Source organism: Heliangelus exortis, chromosome Z, assembly GCF_036169615.1.
Source record: "Heliangelus exortis chromosome Z, bHelExo1.hap1, whole genome shotgun sequence".
Classification (NCBI taxonomy): domain Eukaryota; kingdom Metazoa; phylum Chordata; class Aves; order Apodiformes; family Trochilidae; genus Heliangelus; species Heliangelus exortis.
In genome coordinates this window covers 36759293-36780980 of record NC_092454.1, presented here as the reverse complement: position 1 = coordinate 36780980, position 21688 = coordinate 36759293, and the positions used below count along the sequence as shown (strand labels likewise).

General features: G+C 38.9%; 1 protein-coding gene across 4 annotated transcripts in view; it reads right to left on the bottom strand.

Annotated features, from left to right (window-relative positions):
• Positions 1-21072, bottom strand: part of PRUNE2 (prune homolog 2 with BCH domain) — a 132985-nt gene extending 111913 nt beyond the window's left edge. For all 4 annotated transcript variants that reach the window (XM_071732064.1, XM_071732060.1, XM_071732059.1 and 1 more), the window contains exon 1: positions 20903-21072. In XM_071732064.1, the coding sequence (XP_071588165.1) occupies positions 20903-20938 (36 nt within the window). In that variant the 5' untranslated portion in view covers positions 20939-21072. The remainder of the gene's footprint in view (positions 1-20902) is intronic.
• Positions 21073-21688: the final 616 nt, after the last annotated feature.

The following is a 21688-nucleotide window of genomic DNA, read 5'->3' as shown; positions in this document are numbered from 1 at the left end:
AATAACCTCATAATCACATTTAAAGGCTTAGTGATCTAGTGCCACCAGTGTACTAAAATATATGATAACAAATGCAGTCAGCATTTTCCATACCATATGTTTGTAAATGTTATTCTGCAGGGAACCAATTAAAACTATGGAAAATTTGGAACACAGACATATGGAACAAAACAAAGTAACTTATCTTGTCACCATGATGCTTGCTCAGTACATCGATTAGGGAATGGTGACATTATAGGACAAACAAAAAGCCACTTTAATTAAAGTATGCTGAAAGGCAACATACAGTAGCAGTCTAAAAGATTCATTTTTGCTGTGCTGATGTTATGTTTCCTTCTAATGAGACAGAACAGGTAAAACACACTCCTGTAAAAACAAAAATACCACAAATATTGCTCTTTGAAGAAATGCCATGCTAGTCCTAATTTATTTAAAAACCTCCTTTTTTTAATATTCAGTGACAAGAGGTTAGGAAACTGAAATTGAGTGTTTTATTTCCCCTGAAGTTTTCAGGGGAAACATCTGAAATATTCCTAAGGATATAAGATTTCTCAGAAGAAATAAAGTAAGTTTGATGAGGGATTTTCTTCTGAAATATCTTTGTGCATAAGGGAAACCTCTGAAGGTAATTCTTGTATTTGTCCTGTACAACTGACCATAGAAAAATAGTAAAAGAACTATAAGAAAAACAACAGTCACTCTGAAAAATATATTCCAGAGGAAACAAAAATCAGTTAACAGGTGGTGTAATCATATTTACCTACTATGCCTGGGGCAAGCTAGGAAAAATATATAGGAGGGAAGACACTCAAATCTGCATATCCGATTCCTTCTTGCACTGCCATAGTTAAAGCTCCACAGAGCACTATAGTGCCCACTATAAAGATTGCCAAAAAGAAGTAAGAACTTCGAGGTTGGATTAAAATCCCATCTTCTTACTCTTGTATAGTGCCCAGGACACTCTGAACAGACACAGAGATAATGACAATGCAAACAAATTTATGGAGGTGAATTAGTATTGCCCTCTGAACCGCAGTTCCATTTCACATTGCATTGTCTTGATACAGAATATATGTGTGCCTGAGCCATGTTTTAAATTTAAAACACTAGGACACTTGGTACAGAAAACAAAGGAACAAAATATGTTAATGTTCCATTACAGCCAAGATCTGTCAAGAACCACAATACAATAAACACATCTTTCTCTCAGAGAGCTGTAGGCAGATTGCCACTGTATCTACCAAGTTCTGCAATGGTAAGTAACCCATTGATTGCACAGAAAGACTTTGTCTGCCACAGTAGTTCCATTTCATCTCATAGAGAGTATGTTCTAAAGAGAAAAACCATATTAGTAGAAAGTATAGAATACTAAAGATGATCTTCATAATGAGCATATCAACTCTTGCTTTCAAAGTATGGAAACAACTGAAAAAAATAATTTAAAGTGTAATATGAAGTGGATTGCAGCACTGCATATGTTATAAAGCTATAAAGCAATTTATTTAAATATATATTACACCATTCAGTTCTGTTTAAACACAACAGAATGGGAACAAGGAATGCACCTTTTTTTTGTTTGTTTAAGAGATTTTATTTGTTTGTTTAAAGTTTGGTTCCACTTCATCAAATTTGATTAAGGTTTTCACAATGCCTTCGTTCAAATTTTATTAAGAAGGAAAGAGTAGATACAAACTGACAAATTCATATATGAGAAGACACTAGTGGCTGATTAAGTAAGACATTCTTTTCCGCCATAGTTTTGCTGAATCCTCTCAGTTAACACTAAAATGGGCAATTCATCATCACTGGCAAATCTGCTGTTCCAGCTAATTCAAAAGACAACAAGTATTTTAGAAAAAAAATATGATAACAACAAACAAAATACATTACATTAATATTTCAGCTTTAACTTTCAAATTGCAATTCCCATATGGGTGAATGGTATTTTCTAGTTTTATATTTAACACTCTGTGATGTTTTTTTAACTGTGGAAAACATTAACAACTGCACCTTCCCTCACATAGGGACTTGCTTGATTTTCCTCAACAGTCAAGTTTTCAACTGAAGACCATATTGTTTGGAAAACCACAATCCACTGATTTCTGTGTCTGCTGTAGTTAAGGACAAAGGATCCAAAGGCAAAGAGAGACACGTAAGATGGAAAGAAGAATCTTAGAGAAATCCCCTAAATCTCTGGGGATGGGAGGAAACAGAACCAATCAGTGATAAAAAAGACATGAAAAAAACCCCAAACGTAAGTACCTAAAAGGGTCTTCAGCACAAGAAAAACATGGACATGTTGAAGAGAGTCCATAGGAGGGAAACAAAAATTGTCAGAGGAATGGAACAACTCTACTAAGAAGACAGGCTGACAGAGTTGGGGTTGTTCAGCCTGGGAAAGGCTCAAGGGAGACATTATAGAAGCCTTTCAATACCTAGAAGAGGTCTGTAAGAAAAATGGGCACAAATGTTTTAGCAGGGTCTGTAATGATACGACATGTGGCAGTGGTTTTAAACTAAAAGAGGGTAGTTTTAGACTGAATATTAGGAAGAAATGTTTTACAATGAGTGTGGTGAAACACTGGTTGCCCAGATAGGTGGTAGAAGTCCGATCCTTGGAAACATTCAAAATCTGCTTGGAAAGAGCTATGAGCAACCTTGACCTAGTTGATGAAGTCTCTGCTAGATGCAGAAGGATTGGACTAAATGACCTTAAAAGGCCCCTTTCAACCTGAACCAGTTCATGAATCTGATTCTTTGACCTATGCAAGCCAAAATATTTGGTGTACAAGACTCATCATAGCAGCCAGATCCACATTTTTCTGCTGGTAAAGTCTGAGAACACTGGTAGAGCATTTACAATTTGCTTGGAATTAACTACTACTTCCATGATTGACAAATGATGACCTCCATGATGACAAATGAATACTCCATCACATGGGCATTTAGTATGTGCTAATGAGACAATTCCTGTGTTTCCAGTTATGAAAATGCTGCAACTCATGAAATTAAATGCCTCTGTATTTGCGAGGTGTTCAAAGTGTTAAAAAACGGGATTCATCACCACTGGTGATACTGACAAGCATCCAGTTAAACACTTCCCAGAACAGGAACAGTAGTAATATTAGAAACTGGAGATGATATCATGGCTTTGCAGTGTCAGGTCACTCTGTTCTCAATCTGACATTTTTTTAGCTTGTTATTTCTGCTTAGTTAATTGCATACATTTCAGCAGATCAGAGGACCTTTACACAGAATTTTACATAATACAGACATTTTCCACTGAAAGAACAAGAGGAATACCTATGTGTAGCTTTCATTCCCTTATATGGGAAGCATGTGCTGGCCTTGTAGTGCTGTAGAAAGGGTATCTGTTTAGCATTAGTGCAATTAGGAAAGACTGTTAAAAATAAACATGGTATAATTATTTCCTCTCTTTTACAAGCTAAGTAGAACAGTATTTTTTCTGAGATCAGTCAAAAAGGCTAGGATATAGTGACAATGTATTTATAAGCAGTCTATTTGAAAATTTAATCTCTAGCTCTAGATTGAGTTCATATGTATAAATACTGACATACTTGCCACTCCAGAAAAAAACAGCACAGCAGGCCCTTAAAGCACATGCTGACATAAAAGAGATTTGAGATATTTCACTACATAATTACTCAAACAGATTAGTAAACTGTTAAAATTTATACAAGAACCAACCTCCAGAGGCATTGTGCTTTGAGTCATCTATTACAGACACAGTAATACATGAGCAGCAAATTTTGAGAATGAGATCTACTTATAAAAATGGACTTTTATGTCTATCAGAGGAGATCTTAATGAAGCCATATGAATACTGCACCCCCTTGATATTAAAACAAGCCTTATAAATACATTGGCATGATTTATGTCTGTTTGGAAAACCAAAACACTAGTAATTACAGTACTTAGTGTCACAACTAAGATCACAGTAGAAAGTTTAATTTATGTTAGATTTTTTTTCTTTGGAAACAATAGATAAGATATATAGATATATAATATACACATTGAACATGAGCATAACATGAAATACATATTTTGGTATAAAAGGTATATTGTACTTCATTTGGGCTCTGCAACATGCCCAAGTTAACTCTACCAAGAAAAATTGCAGTCTTTACTCTCTTCACATTTAGTTTGTAACAAGGTAATATGATACAAAGTGACAGCTGGGTTTAACAATAAGAGGAAACTCAAGTTTAAATGCCATTTTAAAATGCAAAAAAAATTGTAGCACAGTTAAATTAAATCAACACCTAACTGCTCCTCCTGAATGGAACTCTCTTTTCAGGAAAAATTCAGCATATAAGAAACCAACATTTAGAGAATGTCATAGAAAATACTTGAATTAAAAAAAAAAAATAAATAAAAAATCTCATAATATATACCTCCCCAGGAAAGATTACAATCAGATTTGGAAGTGTACTTGGCAATTACCAGGACACAGAAAACAGATATCATCCTTGTCTAAAAAATTCCTTTATCTGCCATTGCTAAATGATACCAGTAACACAACAGACATACCCAAAAATTGAACTAGAAGAGACTCAGCACAAATATTCTGAAGGGCAAAGAGGAAAAAGAAGATAAAAGGCAAGACAATTCACAAACTCTGTCCAAAGCAAATATGGCAGTATGGTATTGTCTCCAGACACAAAATACTGCTGTTACCAGGTACAAAAGTGACTTTTCTAACATTATGTGAGTGCAATTGATTCTATAAATATCACAGTTCTGGCATTAACACAAATTAAAGCTCAGACTAAACCTCAAAGCTGCAGAAAAACCACAAAGCTTAGCATCTTTCTGGGACAGTAAGAGTATGCTGTTCCACTTTCCTTCAAAATATCTTTGGTCTTGCCAGAGTGCTGAGCTGTGCTGGTGCTACTTACTCAACTTCTAATTACTGATCTCAGTAAAGATACAGTAAAGACTGAAGAAAGGACAAAGTAAGAATTATTATTTAGCCAATCTCCAAGCTCCACATTACTTGAAGTATTGACTTAGTTTTCACTCCTAAATGTCTTTAAATATTTAAATATATTATTTTATTTTTTTCTTTTGAGGCTTTACCCATTGCTATGAAGAAAAAAAAACCTAAATCTAAATGCCTGTGATGGGATGAGGTGACAGTGACCTCTATGGAACACAGTTTTATTTTACTACCAAAAGGTAATCTCTTAAATAAGAGATGCAGAAATGCCCACAGTTACAAACTCCAGACACTTGACATTTCAGTTAGGTATGTACATATTCAGATAAATATACTGTGTTGAGTAGAACAGAATATCTGAAAATCCTTCCAATTAATAACACAGAATGTAAGATAATTATTTTTGTATATGTTTATAAGACTTAAAATGAAGAATACCTATTCAGGAATTAATGCTCCACACAGAAGTCACATACAAACAGCAAAAAATCCTGGTTTTCATCCCCACCTCAAAGAGGGTTTGGCCAGTACGCTGCATGTTTGCTCCGGTTCCACACACTACCAGCACTGCCAAACCTGAGCAAATTACACCCAACTCCATTCCCACCCTTTTACTGTTTTCCTGTTTTCCAGTTACACTGGCCTGAGGAGAGGGACAACAATGGTACCACACCTGAGTTACTGAGGACATTTACTTCAGACTTCCACTAGCTAAGAAGAACACATCACACTGATGTTCTTTGTCTTCCTTTTCCTCCCCACTGCTAGCAGGTCCAATTCAAAGATTTGACACTCATCTCTGCAATTAAAGACCAGATGATAAAGAGCTAAAATCCAACTTGTTGATTCTTTACTCCAGGGACACGTCAAAAGGGGCAGGTACATGAGATGTATTGTATGAGAAAAAGACTAGACAGATTTAGTATAGATGGATGACAGATCACCCTGTCAAAACCAGAAATGACATTGTGGCTCAGCAGTTCCTTCTTCAGAATGAACAGAAAAAAACATTCTTCTCACAGACCATTCAGCAGCAAAAGCTACAAACACCAGAGAGGAGACAGAGGGGGAACCCCAGCTCTCAGTGAGTAGGAACATCCACTCCATCTGACTGACATTTGGTTCTCTTTATGTGCACTGTTCTCTGGCCTCCCAGTCAGTTCTAAATAGGTGTTTTTGTAAGGCCTTGCCAAGAAAAAGACCTAGTTACTGAGGCTCAGTGGGTTTGAGCTATTTTAAACCTTACGCATGTTGATTTACATTAATTAAATGCCCTCAGAAACCCTTGCAATTATGTAAAGCTAGGACCCTGAAATTAATATCTCTCTAACAATAGTAACTTAAAATTGCAGACAGAGAATGTAAGTTTAGGAAAAGCAGGAAGTTTTCAAGGCTCAAGTCAAGTTTTCAAGTTAATTTAGATTCTTGACTGAACCAGAAACCAAACAGGACATTGCGTATTCAACAAGTAGTATCTTTCATACTATCATTCTATCATTCTACTTCTGTTTTTCTTTTTTGTTATTGTTTTGTGTGTGTGTGTGCATTTGGTTGGGGTTTTTTGTGATTTTTCATTCCCCTGCCTTGACCCTGTCTCACTCATAAAATATTTCAAATTAAGTTACACGATTTCCAGCGAGTTATCCCTAGCTTAGAAGTGACAGACCACAATCTTATTCAAAATAACACTCAATGTTACACCCAGGGATAGAACGGTGCTTGCAAGTATCCAAGTATTCTGTAAAGACGAAGAACGTGTAAGGAAATTCCTCTACCCTGACTGTAATTTATTCTTACACATTTTTTGTTATTTTTATTACAGCAGTAGTTTCTCTCAGTGCACACAACATGCTCTTCTGTCTATCACCTTTCAATCAATCTGACTCACACCAAATTATCACAAGAACAGGGTACTTTCTAAACATTCAGAAATGTAAGGGGTCCTCAAAACAAATACAATCTTAAAAAAAAAAAAAAAAAAAAAAAAAAAAAAAGGCATATTTGAATGAGAATGCAAATGCATGCCATTCCTGAGCTTCACTAGACTGTCATAGACTAAAAGCCCATTGTAAGGGTTAAATCTTTTTCACTTGATGATTAATGATGTTGCAGCTAAAGCTTTGTACAGTATTGGTGACATCCAGTCACCTGTTCAATTTAATGCAGCTGTTGATTCTACTGAGATCTCTGGAGGATGCATCTTAAGCCTTTCTGTTCTGTTAAAAATGGCAGTCAGTTGGCTTGAAATGCTTTCTCAAGAACATGTGGTGCTCTGAATATACCTGTTAATTACATGGTTATTAATACCCAGCCTTGAAAATACACATAAGAACATTTCAAGTCATGAGTACATGGAAGAAGAGATCTATCTTAGATTTCATGGAGAAGCTTGCAAAAATTTGTTTACCCTATTCTAGTTTTAAAAGAAGAACTAGAAAATCTTTGTTTTTCATAGAATCATAGAAATATAGAATATCTCTTCCCAAGGGCTTCCTAGTCCACTAACTCAATTGCAGACAGAGAGTTCATGCTTTGTGCATGCGAGTGATGCACACAAGCAAGTGAAGTAAATGGAAGTGGTATTTCAATAGTACGAGCTAAGTGAAAACTGGTAATGCTGGATGTCAGGTTGGACAGACACATTCAGTGTTTACACTTTCCTTCTATCTTCCTCTACCTGGGTTTCTTTTCTTTTGCTAACATATATTCTCTGTACCTAAAGGATCTATGTAGACATGCTGGAAACATTAAAATCCAAACCTGTATTTTAAAGTGGGTCCCATGTTCTCACAATGCAATAATCTTTAACAGGCTTTCTCAGGTATATAAGAGGGATTTTCTCACCTTAAAATGCCTGAAGTGCAATCTATTATGTCACCTCTCAACCTTCCAAATTGCATAGAGCAAGCCAGACCACTACCCCAACTGTAACTTCTGCTATTGCACCACAGGCTTGTTGCCTCAGCTCAAATAGTGCTGGAATTCTTCTGCTTTCTGTCATAAGCCTAGCACTTCTTAAGCAGAACTCCTTGCCTCTCTATTATACATAAACTTCATTTGTATAACCATTTCCCACGTTATGGAAGAAAATAGTAGGTTCTGGTCCTGCAGACTAATACATTACTGATACTTAACTCAGTATCAGTAATTATCAGAAGCAGCTACATTTTAATTACTACTTAATATGGCCACCAAGTAGGCTGTTTTGTCAAAAACATCATCTAACAGCACCAGTCTATGTTCTGAAATACTGAATTGTGCAAAGAACTAAAATTAACATTTAACTAGCTTACAAGACAGGCAATTAATCATTCAGTTAACAGTGGGCAATACGTCTAATTAATCAAGGCTAGAAAGTTTTAGTAAGCCTTTCACATCTTGTTTAGCATCCTTGTTGATTTTTCAGTGCAGCAAAATGAAAAGAGAAATAACCTCAGAGGTGGACAGAATGAACTGTCTGGTTCTCTAGCAATGGACAGCATGTTATAATGTAGAACAGAAGAGGTCAGTTCATAGACAATAATGTGCCCAAAAGCATGTTTATCAGAAAGGTTGAAAGACACCCAAAAGAACCAACCCATCTGTACCTCATTTATTGGCACTGAAGGAAAGGACAAACTGTAGTGTCACAACTACTTGTGGGGAGCTACAAAGTACTTACACTAGAGTGTGCTGAAATGGTTGAAATTTCCTGACAGACTTTACTCATCAGACTTTACTACTTACATTGGTATCCATGCTCCCACTTCCAAAAGTCATATGGTAATATGGCATATGGCAACTGGTCACAAGTGGTGTCCCCCAGGGTTCCGTGCTGGGCCTGTTCTCTTTAACATGTTCATTAATGATTTGGATGAGGGGATTGAGTGTATCCTCAGCAAATTTGCAGATGACACCAAACTAGGTTGGTGTGTCAGTATACTGGAGAGTAAGGAAGCCTTAGAGCGGAACCCAGAGAGGTTGGACCAATGAGCCAAGGTTAATTGCACGAGGTTTAACAAATGCCAGGTCTTGCACCTGGGTCGTAACAACCCCATGGAAAGCTACAGACTTGAGGAAGTGTGGTTAGAGAGCTTTAAGTTGGAAAGGGATCTGGGGGTATTGGTTGTCAGTCAACTTAATATGAGTCAGCAGTGTGCTCAGGTGGCCAATAAGGCCAATGGCATCCTGGCTTGTATTAGGAACACTGTGGCCAGCAGGGATAGGAAGGTGATCATCCCTCTGTACTCAGCTCTGGTGAGGCCACATCTTGAGCACTGGGTCCAGTTCTGGGCACCTCACTACAGGAGGGACACAGAAGTGCTGGGCAGTGTCCAGAGAGGGGCAACAAAGCTCATGAGGGGCCTGGAGCACAAGTCCTGTGAGGAGCAGCTGAGGGAGGTGGGGGTGTTTTGTCTGGAGAAGAGGAGGCTGAGAGGAGACCTTAGAGCTTTCTTCAACCACCCCAAGGGAGGTTGGAGCAAGGAGGGAAGCAGCCTCATCTCTTTAGAGGACTGTGATAGGACCAGAGGAAATGGATGGAAGCTGTGCCAGGGGAGGTTTACACTGGATGTTAGGAAACATTTTTTCATGGAGAGGGTTGTCAGGCATTGCAATGTCCTGCCCAGGACAGTGGTGGAGTCACCATCCCTGGAGGCATTTAAAAGGCATTTGGACCTGGTCCTTAAGGACATGGTTTAGTAGTTAGGTTATAGTGTTGGTCAGAGGTGGGACTGGATGATCTTGGAGGTCTCTTCCAACCTAAAACATTCTGTGATTCTCTAGTATAATGGCTCTGACTATCAGATACCCTACTGACAGGAACAGATAGATAGCACAGAGAAAACAGAGAAAAAAGGAAAAAATAACTTTATTTTTATATCCAATTTCTTTTATCATTCCTTTTCCTTCTTTGGAATCTACAAAGCTAAGGAAGCAAGGAGGTTAAGTGCACCTGCTTATTATTGTCTGAATTAAAAAGGAGCATTTTTATTTAATGTTCCATTCTTGCACACCAAAGGCAGTCTCTTCTGGTTTTCTCAGTGTAAACATGAACCAATGCTACCAGAACTGGCATTACTGTGTATTTTCAGCACTGAAACAGAGAGCAGAAGTTAATTTCCCAACTGACTAGGAAAGTTGCAAGGCATTTGACAGCAAGAATTAAACTACAAGTACACTCTACAAGACTGCTAGGGAAAACAAAACAAAACAAAACAAAACAATAGAAAGCCTGAAAGTTTTCTCTAAGCAATGGTTTCTGTCACCATAGACAATGTGATAAACTGACACATTCATGTCATTTAAAAGGGGACAGATAAAAAATACAGAAATGTCATATAAACAACTTCTGTAACATGTAAACCATATACTTCAACTTGCTCTATTTCCAAGAAACAAGGTCTCACCATTTGCAGCCAAGCAAAATTCAATTTCTCCACCAACTGCAATTTGTGTTTTATTTATAATGTATGAATAAATTATCTTTTCAGACCTTGAAAATGTAACCGGCTCAGTTATCACACAGGGAGGGCAAGGGGGGAGAAAGGTTTAAGTTGACTTTGTTTTAGTTAGCTATTTTTCAAATTAAGGCTCAACACTTTGATATTCAGATAGGCTTACACCAACAACTACTGCACAAACTTTGCAAAGCAGTTCAACCCAAAGGCTTCAAATCCAGCCTAGAAACCCCTCTTCCACCATGCAAAGCTTTCAGTTGAAAACTGTGCTATGATTTTGAGAAGTGAACAACCAGCTGCTAAGATTAGATCACTTAACTCATTTTCACATGTAATCTAAAACAGGATATGAGTTCATGTCTCTAGAGATGGAAAGCTAGAACTCCAATCTGCATCACTCTGTCATCCTGGAATGATTGCTTTAATGCTGTTATGTGCATCAACCTTCCAAAGAAGAAATTAAGTCACTGCCTTTGCTTCTTCTTCCTAACATTGCCAATGTTGAAGTTCTAGTGTGCATCAAATTCTCAAGGGAGGGAACAAATTCCACGTAGTAGCGTCAAATGCTTTTTATATTTGTTTATCTAACTAGCCTCTCAGAATTGCACAAAGCCATCCCACAACTTCACACAGGAACACAGAAACAAATCTGAAAACAGACAGAGGCCAGACATGAAGCAGTTGTTTTAAAATCTTACCTGGTCTTCTAACTCAATAAGGCTGATTACTACACACATGTACAAAAAAAATCCATGCTGGAACCTGGCAGGCTAACCTATCCTGAGATTTTATATGGACCCAAGCCTCATAAATGTACAATACACAGGTACAGCATGTAAAGCCACCTGCTCTTTTGAGTGATGTGAGGATGTGATGTGATGTGATGATACAATCTCATCCTGAAAGACTATGTAAGCATGAACGAAACTTCAGTGGACTGCATCCATGCATTGTCAAAAAACAGTAATATGCTTTTCCAGCAAATTAACCTATCACTGTATTCCTTCTGACCCAACTATAATCCAGACACGCCTGAAATTACTTGGAGTATGAAAACCTCTGTTAAAAAAGGCTGCTGAATCAGTCAACTGATCACTTGCCACCTTTCTATATTTAGGAGACACTATCCTTCCAAGTGTTCAAAAGTTCACCGTTTTTCACTCCTTCACAGGGAGTCAAATATATTCTAAATAGAATATAAATTGTTTCTCATTAAAAAACAAACAAAAAACTCAAAGGAAAATATGAAAAGATCCTTTCTTTCCTCCTGTCCTATTGACTGCAGAACAGCATACAAGATTCACCAAGAATAAGCCTCTCTCTGTCAGCACACCAGCTTGACTCTATGTCTCCACTTATTTCCATGAGTTATGAAAGCATGGTAGTGTCCAAAGAAGCAATTCAGAGGTTTCTTCTTCTGTCGAAACTCATTTTTGCTCAGGATTTCCTAATCACAATTGTACAAGAGCAATAAAGTATTTATTAAGTATAACTCTTAAGCTCTGTATCAGAGTAGCACAGTAAGATTCATTAGGGAAGAGGTCAGTTCAGCATGATGGTCTGGGACTTCATCAAAGTCTGATTCAACAGCTAACTTGGTTAGTCACTGTCAGCCACTGTTTACAGAGCCACTTCCACACAGCAAACTGAACCAGAATCAAGACAGTTTCAGCTACAAAAAGACAGAAACACAATTATTCCTATCAAAATACAGACAAATCAAAATCTCCTAAATAGTACAAAACAGGTAAATCATGTCAGGTATATTGCAAAAATCTCACTGTGCTCTAGACAGAAGCTGACGTAGAGAGGCTTAAAATTAACAAATGGAGACTGGAGGGGGATGTACAAAAGCCAGTTATGACTGTGCAAGATGGAACTGGGCCAGTCCATTAGGTCTATTAGGTCTATTACACATTACTTCAGTTATTGTCAAATGATACGGTAAACAAAGAAAGAGAGCTTTCTGACATCATTCAGATGTCATAATTTTCTGAAATGTTCCTGACCTTTTCAGTGTCTGGTCTGTCCTTACTGTCCTGAAATCTATTTGTATCTCATTAGAACAAGAGGTATGATTCCAGCTGTTAAGGACCAATCTAACTGTTACTGGCACCAGGGTGTCTTCTTTGGAGAAAAGGAATACAGCAGGAACTTTTACAAGTAATTTAAGCTCTGAGCCTGAACTCCTTCAGCCCTCCAGCCTGGCAAAAGGATTTAGGTGCTGCTCCAGTTCACTTACTCCAGGCTCCAGCTCCAGGCCCCTTTCTCACCATCTTCCCACCTACCCAGCAGAATCCCTACTCCCTCCTGCTCAGCATGGCTAGACCTGAGTATCTACTCCTGCTTCTCTTACTGCACCTCCCTCTCACATAGACATATATAGGAGACATATGTAGAGATTAACAAAACTATCCTGCTCATCACTCCAGGATGTCATTTTGGCATCATGTTCACTTTAGACATCCTACATATCCTGCCTACTGCAAACTCCCTTTTTTTCTCATCAGCTTCTCCTGTCTATCCCCAGAGCCAGTACTCCAACAAACATTACCCAATGATTCAAACACAGAAAAAAAGTTAATTGGCTTCAGCAGAGGTGACATGGCAGATTCTAAAACCATGATGCACAGGAAAACTTACCCTAGCCTGTAGCTCTGGCCCTGCCATAATGGTTCTGTCCCATACAGGCCTCTCTCTCCTGGCTCTCCTTGCTCCAATACATTAAATAGAATCCCTAAACTATATTGTAACCTTTTCAAAACATCATCTGCTTCATCTATCATCTCCTATTCAATAATGAAATGTCAACTTTTATCTCCAGCTGGTCAATAGCAGAGGAACAAAAAGAGTAATAAGATCATCTCATTTCCTCCTATGTTGACCCTATGCTTTAAGACACATTTCCAAACCTCCTCATCTTTCTTTTCTTAATGCCTACCCAAGGCTGCCCTTGGCCAAAATGCTTACAACATACGCATGATCACATCTATCCATTACAACCCTATTACTACATTGGATTCAGGTAGATTGAATAGATCATCTAGCATCTAGCACAACAGGTCAGTAACAGTACCACACTTCAATAATAACATGGATAGTGTGATACTCTGTAAATGGATACACAGTGCACTGAAATGACATTGGAATTTATTTCTGTGTAGAATCATAGAATCATTTTGGTTGGAAAAGACCCTTCAGATCAACAAGTGTGTTGCTTAATACAAGTTAATGGCTGCATTGACCCAGCACTGCCAAGCCCATGTCCCTAAACCATGTCCCTGAGCACCTAATCTACACATCTTATAGATACTGCACTTACAGATATAGATGGTGAATGAACCACTTCCCTGGGCAGCCTGGTCCAGTGCCTGACAACCCTTTCATTGATTAAGTATTTGCTTCATATCCAATCTAAACCTCCCCTGGCAAAGCAAACAAAGTTGTTTGTTTTTTTCTTTTAGCTATGTATGCAATGGTTCTACACGCATACAGTTGTCCAAGAAAGAATTTGTCATAAACTTGATTAGTCTGATATACTTCACCTCCTTCAACTGAAGATTCACCAAAATGTGCTTTATTGTCCTGTTTTCTCCTCCTTCCACTTTATTTTTTTTAAAAAAAAAGAGAAAATATCCCTGCACCACAGAGAGATGAAAGGCAAATTATGTAGATTATCATTTAAGAAAATGTTATTTCTATCCTCCAAAACCAAGAAAATCCATGTGGGGAAACTAATTTTAATTCTCAGCTTCTGTTACATGTTTTTAGTCTGTGTGGCTTTAGTGAAACCAAGTGTATTTTCCTTACTGTAAGGAAAACCTACTTTCCAACTGTAGCTTGTTTCTTTTAAGGTATTTTTACGTATGTTCATCCTATTCAGATTTTATTTTGGTTTGTTCTTATGGAGGGGCTTCCTCTCTCCTCCTGTGGGAGACTGCTCTCCTAGCAAAAAGTTCTCACGTCCAGGGAATATTCCCTTGTTATTAAGCCTCTGCTGACTATTTTGCGGTTTCTTATTCACACCTGTGTATACAAATGACTCATTCCTTCTCTGCAGTGCTTTTAACAACCCCATAGATTCAGATTGCTCTCATGTCGCAGCTCATCAGTAACTTAATAAAGTTTTAGATTTAGTTCATTTTTATTTCCTTGGAAGTCAATTCTTTAAATAATTCTGTTACGATTCTTTGGATTCTTCCTCCAGTTAAGAAATATTTTTGGTTGTATGGTACCCAACACTTTAAACTGTGTAATGATGGTGAAAAAGAGATAGAGTAAGTCTACAGAACATATGTATGTGTGTGGATAAATATCCAAAGGTCTATTACTACCCTCCTACAGGATTTGAAGACTGTACCCCAAAATTACATTTTTTAACATTTATATCACCCTGCAAGCATGTCTTATTTGCATTTTGGTGCTACTTTCATCTCCTTCTTTCTATTTCCAAGCTCTCAGATTTTGTCCTCATATTAAATGGACATTTGGGATTATTCTTTAATAGAAATTCGTGATTATTTTTTCTAATAATTGCAGTCATCTCTGTATGCCCTTTAATATTACTGTAGGTCCTCAGCATGGTTCACAATTATTCTTCATTTAAATACTTATTTCAGATTCATATTAGCACAATGTGTACTGTTTTTTGCACATTACCAATGAACCCTGGCTCTGAAGTACCTACTGCAGAGTACATTGTTCCTTCTGACTGATTTAAGGAATAAAAGGTTAATCAGCTGTAAAACTCTGATTCTGCAACATTCTTCAGTGTATGTACAACTTACACGTGCAAGTTTTCTGACTAAGTCAGTATCATTACTCATACTCTTAATTCTGTACATACTGTAAGTGCCCTGCTAAATGGAGTCAAGTCCCCTGTGTGTTGCTGGAATAATGCAAAGAAGATCTATGAGATGGTAATACTTACTCCTTCTCCTTGTCTTAATGCTTGAAAGGTTTTTTTTACCCCCCTGCCTGGAGAAGTTCAGCAATTTCTGGGCAAATAATTCTGCTTCACTTCTGTAATATCTTTCATTTCCCATAAAGCCACCACTTTGTTCCAATTAAATCAAGCGTTATTTTCAAACTATTTTCATTGATAATAAAACTCCAGATAGGAAAATAAAAGCCAATATGGACAAATGTGTAAGTGACTCAGCTTATTCTTAAATTGCGGTCACATAAGTCTTTTCAAGTCCTGCCATCTTCACTAACAGTTCTTTTAACTTCCTTGCTTCAGAAATGCTCACAACATTCATTTTTCTTATATATCAAACCACTGCCTTGGAAGCCTTTTCTACTAGCAGAGAGGCCTCTCTCTGCTCATGAGGCTGGCCCTCACTTTGGAAAATGTCTGGTCATACAGTCCAATTTCTCTCTTTGCAGATCTGTCTGGGGGCATAATTCCCCATTTGCCCAGCGTGTTATGCTCACAGCTGCAACAATTGTCTAGCATTATAGTCTCTTATCCTACAGCAGAAAATTATTAAAAGAACTTGAAGTTTCAGGGGGTTCTGGGTTTTCTTTCAAATACTGTTAACTGCTGAGGATGACACAGCATTTAGAAAGTTTATCTCACCAGCTAATCTGCTACTCGCTGCTGAGAGAGGACCATCTTTCAAGATGGTTTGAAGCTGTCTGCTGCAATATGTGGATATCACAGTTTCATTTATTCATTAAGCCCTTTCTGGGGCTCATTCTGACCTCTCTGACTTCCCTGAAGCCAGCATATGAAGCATTTGACTCCCCATTAAGCAGAGATGTAAGGCCAGGGAAAAAGTACTGGCTGGCAGCCATCATCTCAGCATCTCTCAGGGGAAATTCTGTCAATACTTTATTTTGTTTTGTTTTGTTTTATTTTAATTCTTTCGGCTTCAGTCTTGACAGACTCAGTTAACACAGTCATTCAGCTCTACTGCAAATAGTCAAAAGCACATGAGATTGCTTGAAAAATACCAAACTTCACATCAATTACTGAAGAAATAATTTCTGAATTTTCACTCCTCTATTTAAAACTCCCTTTAATATTTAGATAATCATTGTGAAGTTACATCAGTGAAGCTTTAAACTTTTGATCTATTTTTCTAATAAACTGTACAAAATTATGTATTGACTGGTAAGTCACTCTTCTCCCACTTGAGAGCTTAACTGTGCCTGAGTCAGATTCAGCAACAGACTGAATTGCCACCAGATGTAGCAATAATATAATATTTTGGGAAATTTTGGGAAAAAGACAACCAGGTTTTGCCAAGTATATAATTTTTGTACAAAAAATTTTAAAGTTCTTTGAATAATCCAACAAGCATGCAGAGAATGGCAAGGTAGTCAATGCACTATACTCATGTTTCCTAAACTATTTCTTAACAGTTTCCCAGAGGTTACATCTGGGAAACCAAATCACCAAAGAAAGATGCAGTGTAACCCTCTAATAGCATAGTAAAAAACCCAAAAGTTAGGAAAAAAAGCACAGTAATAAACGGTCAGCTTTTACAATGAAAGATAACATATGTGGGAGATTCTCCAAGCGTATGTGCTGGGATATGCACTATTCTTCACATTCATCAATAATAAATAATATTACTTCCAGTAGGACAGGCAGGCAAATAATGATGCAACAAAGCACAGACAATACCTGATTATTCAGGAGAGTCATATCTAAAACTGCCTACAAGAGCTGCAGAAAGGAGTCTTGACACTAAAGGACTAGGTAATAAAAAAAGCAAATGGAAATGAGGGCAAAGAAGTGAAGAGTAGACAAAACATGGGGGAACAACCCCACTTCAATTTTTTAACTATATTTAGGTAGCATACACAGTCAGGGAGGTCTCAAAATGCATATTACTAAGCAGAAAAAAACCATCATGCATTCATTTTAAATGATACTCTGAAAGCATCAGAAAAATGCTTTCTGACAGTAAAATAAGTAAGTGCATAGACTACCAAGACCTCTTAAGAAAACAGAAAAACCCTGATATGTTACAGTACTGCCAGTCTGTAGGCACATAAGCCTAAAATATGGCAGGCAGCTCTGCACTCCGCAACTTTGAAAGGGTTAATAAATTATAAAATCATCAGTGGCCACAAGGATGAGCAAAATAATAGAGAAGTGCTCACGTAAGAAAGGACAATAGGTAACCTGAGCATGGAAATGTACAGGTGAAGACAAGGGGGATACAGTAGTTCTTAACCAAATGGCATGGAGAAAGTGAACAACAAATATTCATTCAAGCCATGGAACACTCATTTAAATTGTCAAGCAGATGGTTAAATGCAAGCAGGGATACTACCCCACTCAAGCAGAGCACATAGTAAGATTGTAAAAATCCACTGTCTCAGGAATTTTGTGGAAGCCAAAGCATAAATTGATTTAAAACAAACAAATATACAAACACCAAAACATAGCTGAATATATGGAAGATGGCTCAAGCTGTGGCTAATATCAGAGTTCAAACACCTTATCAGCAGATCTCTATATTCTACTGCATAAAATCCTCCCTTAGCAAAGAGAGAACAGTGATTTAGAAGGGCCCTATTCTAACATTATCACTAGACTTAAGAAAAAATGTAGAAAAACCTGCAGGGATGAATTGTAAATATCCAGAAGTTAGCAACAGAGTTTAGCAGCTCTAACATTCTGCTGTTTTGCTTTCTAACATTTTTCCCCTTGGCTTTACATAGATACTAAACAATTTAACAATAAGTACTGAAAATTACTGAGAATGTTCTATGACTACATGACAAGCCACAAAAGCAAAATTCATTGTTCTTTTAAAAAAAGAACAGTCTCCTATTGGAGACTTTATTATTAACAGATAATATGCAGAGAATTTTCCTCTCCTAGGAATCAATGAAGATAGACAATAAAAGAGTATTCAAAAACAAAGTGCAAGTCCTTCACAAGTACACTCTGAAAGCCAGAATTCGCTCCATGTGGAAAAACAGCTTTGATTAATGTTGTGGCTGGAGCCAAACCCAACTGAATGATGGAGCACTTGCAGTAATAGGTTTTCCTGCAGAGTCTGGTGCAACTGTTCTTCTGGAGCTATTATTCATGAGTACAGAAAATTTTCCTTTACTCATGTAGTCAGTGCACTGTAATCAGTCTAACCTAACAAGATTACCTGTGGTGTGAAATACTAGCACTGTAATACTGGCATCATCAGGCCTCTGAGATACAACTGAAGGGCTTTAGTGACTTCTTTAGGTACGGCTGCAATTGCAGAGCAACACACAGCAGCTCTTTAGTTCGGAGCCACTCTACCATTTACCAGGGCAGCTTTTCCTTCATCAGTGGCAAACCAAATATAACCCTATGTTTGCCCTCAACTCAGTCTCTGACTGCCTCCCTATCAGCAGATTTCCCATAAAAAGTCTTGGCCAAGCAGGAAGGAAGAAGCATCATCTTTCTTCATGTTGCCAAAGGCAAATCTTCAATTACTCTGTATTACCCTTTTCAGGTGCCAGTGGTAGTAAGTAAACTGGCAAATCGAAATCAGCCTATAAAATTTATAAATCTATTCTGAACTGAACACACCAGCGCTCAGACGCTTCTCCCCTTCCACGCTTAGCTGACATGAACGTAACTCTGGAACATCAGTGAGAAAGACACTTGCCCCCCTCAACACTCCTCCTGCAGAGAAGACCTATTTGAAAACATGTGTTTTCTTCCCACAGTTCAGAAGGTTCAAGCAGTCTGCATTTTTTTTGCACACCCACTATGCAGGAATAAAAAGGGCTACTGTTGAGTTGCTGTGCTCCCTTTTTCATCCACATTAAAGATATATTGATATCCATGGGCCTCTTTAGATTAATTACAGTTTTACAGACAGTTCCTTTCTGATTGTCAGTAGCAATTCAGAAAGATTAATGTAGTATTTGCTTTTAATGGCAAAATCAAGTTGTTCTTACTTCTTGCCATTTACTAATGGTGCAGAGGGGGCTACTATCATAACATGTCCATTAAGAGATGGACATCTTGATGCACTTGAGCAAAAAACTTGCAACCAGATCTCCACTTCATATGTTGCAATATACAAAATGATGATGTGAAAATGTATTAAGGATTCATAACTGTGATGTGCAGCCTCTTTTAACAGGGCTACCAAAGTTCAGACTGTTTACATGAAAATAAATGGAAAATTCACATTTACAATTTACAAACTTAAAAAAATACACAGTAAAAAAATTTAGCTGGCATGTGACCAAGGAGACATACCTCATGTTTACCCTTTACATTTGCCAACACAGTTAAATATTAAAGGAGCCACCACGGGTTTAATTTTCTCCTTTATTTTGCCAGTCCTCTAAAAAAATAAAATGCCTTAGTTCTCTTATTTTCAACAAATACATGGCAACAAAAGATGGTATATAAAGCCATACTTTCTACCTTACATGTAGAGAATGATGGCCATCAGAGGAAGATGTTTTAGGGTTTACAATTGGCTCACTCTCTGAAGATTCGTAACAGGTCTATGAAACTGCGAAGGCCCTGCTATTCTAATTATCAGCAATGAAATCTACATTTAATTATCTACAGCAACTCTTCAAAGGGTAGGGAGGGCATCATGCAATCACTCAAAAATACACGGCAAAGCTAGCAGCCATGGGGTTCGTTGTGGTTTTTTTTTTAATAACCCACTGTGAGTCCTATAATAGAACATAGTTCTTACTGCCGTGATAGTTAGCAGGAGCGCAGGCTGACCATGAAAGGCAATAACTGTAAAACTGAGTTTTGTACAGAAAATCAACCCTCATGGTTGAAAGTAAGATGGCCAAAGACCATCCCCGTCTTAAAAAATTCTACTTTTTGCTCTAAATGTAAGGTGAAAAAAAATCACACACGATTTGGGCCCAGATTATCAGCCACTTTAAACAAAATAAATATTGCTGTACAACAACCTCATCTGAGAACGGGACTTACGTATCTGCAGTTACTAACACAGAATTAGCTACGAATGGCAGACAAGACATAATGATGCAGCTGGTCATCCTTTTGCATGTTGACCCCTTTTGCATACCCCTCAGCTATTTTAAGTCTTGGTTATCCAAACTTATTCCTAGTGACATTTAGACCACTGAAATTACACGTTTCCAGTGGCTTTTTGATACAGTGTTTTCTCATTCAACTACGCAACTTGATGCATCTGAAAGTCTCTACCAATGTGCTAATAATGGCCAAATGGCACGCTGCCACCTCCCACATGCCGGCCAAATACGGGTTCATATTTTGGTAAAGGAGAGCATTATTCAGCACTAGCTAGAGGGCAGAGGGGTGAAAGATTAAAATGCGACCCCAAAACACGCGCCAGGCAATGCAAAGGTCGCAAGCCCCACCATCCTCTCCCACCGCGGACCTGGGCGCTGCTGAAACACTCCCGAGAAGTTTTCGTGAGTGCTGTTCTAGGGGATGCTGGGGGGGATGCAGGGGACGGCCGATGACTGACTGCAATTACCGGAGAGTCGGGCGAAGTTTTGCGCCTGCCGTCCCCCACCCGTCACTCACCAGCTTGGACCGGGCGCGCTGCAGGAACTCCTCCATGGCGCCGGCGGGCAGCACCGGCAGCACCGGCAGGACCGAGAGGACCGGCAGGACCGAGAGGACCGAGAGGACCGACAGGACCTCCGCCTGCGGCCGCCTCTCGCCCTGCTGTCGCCGCGCTGCCCGCTCCGCCGTGCGGCCCCGCCCCACCCCGCCCCGCCCCACCCGCCGCGGGCGGTGACGTCAGCCCGTGCCGCAAGGGCCCCGCGGAGCCCCGCGGAGGAGCCGCGGAGGGATGCGCTGGGGAGGCCTGAGCTGCGTAGGGCTCCGCTGGACCGGGCTGAGCTGGGCAGAGCTGGTGGCGTGGGGCCGGCATCCCCCTTCCCCTCCGGCTCATCCCACCCCGTGCAGCAGGGTCGAGGTTGTCTGTGGCCCGCGCAGGCTGCCAGAGCCCCGCTGAAAGCTTGGGTTGTTGTGTCTCAGTAGTGCATGGAGGAAATAAGAGGCACGCCGAGAGCCGTCTCAGGGAGAGAGGGAGAAAGCAACAAGTACGAGTCGGTAGCGGCTGCCGGTCCTCGGGCTGGGCTTTCTCTTTTTTCCATCGTATGGATGGAAAAAGACAAAAACCTGAAAGATGAGGGCGTCACTGTCAGAGGCAATGACCATTTAAGGCTTCCATTACCACGGTGGCACAAGTTCTGGAAGGAATCCAGTGGACACGGTCTGGGCTTCAGAAACCCTGCAGGCCGAGAGGGTCCTTTTTAACTAGTGCCCACAGTCACGGTTTCTGTCTGTTTATCTGGGAACTCG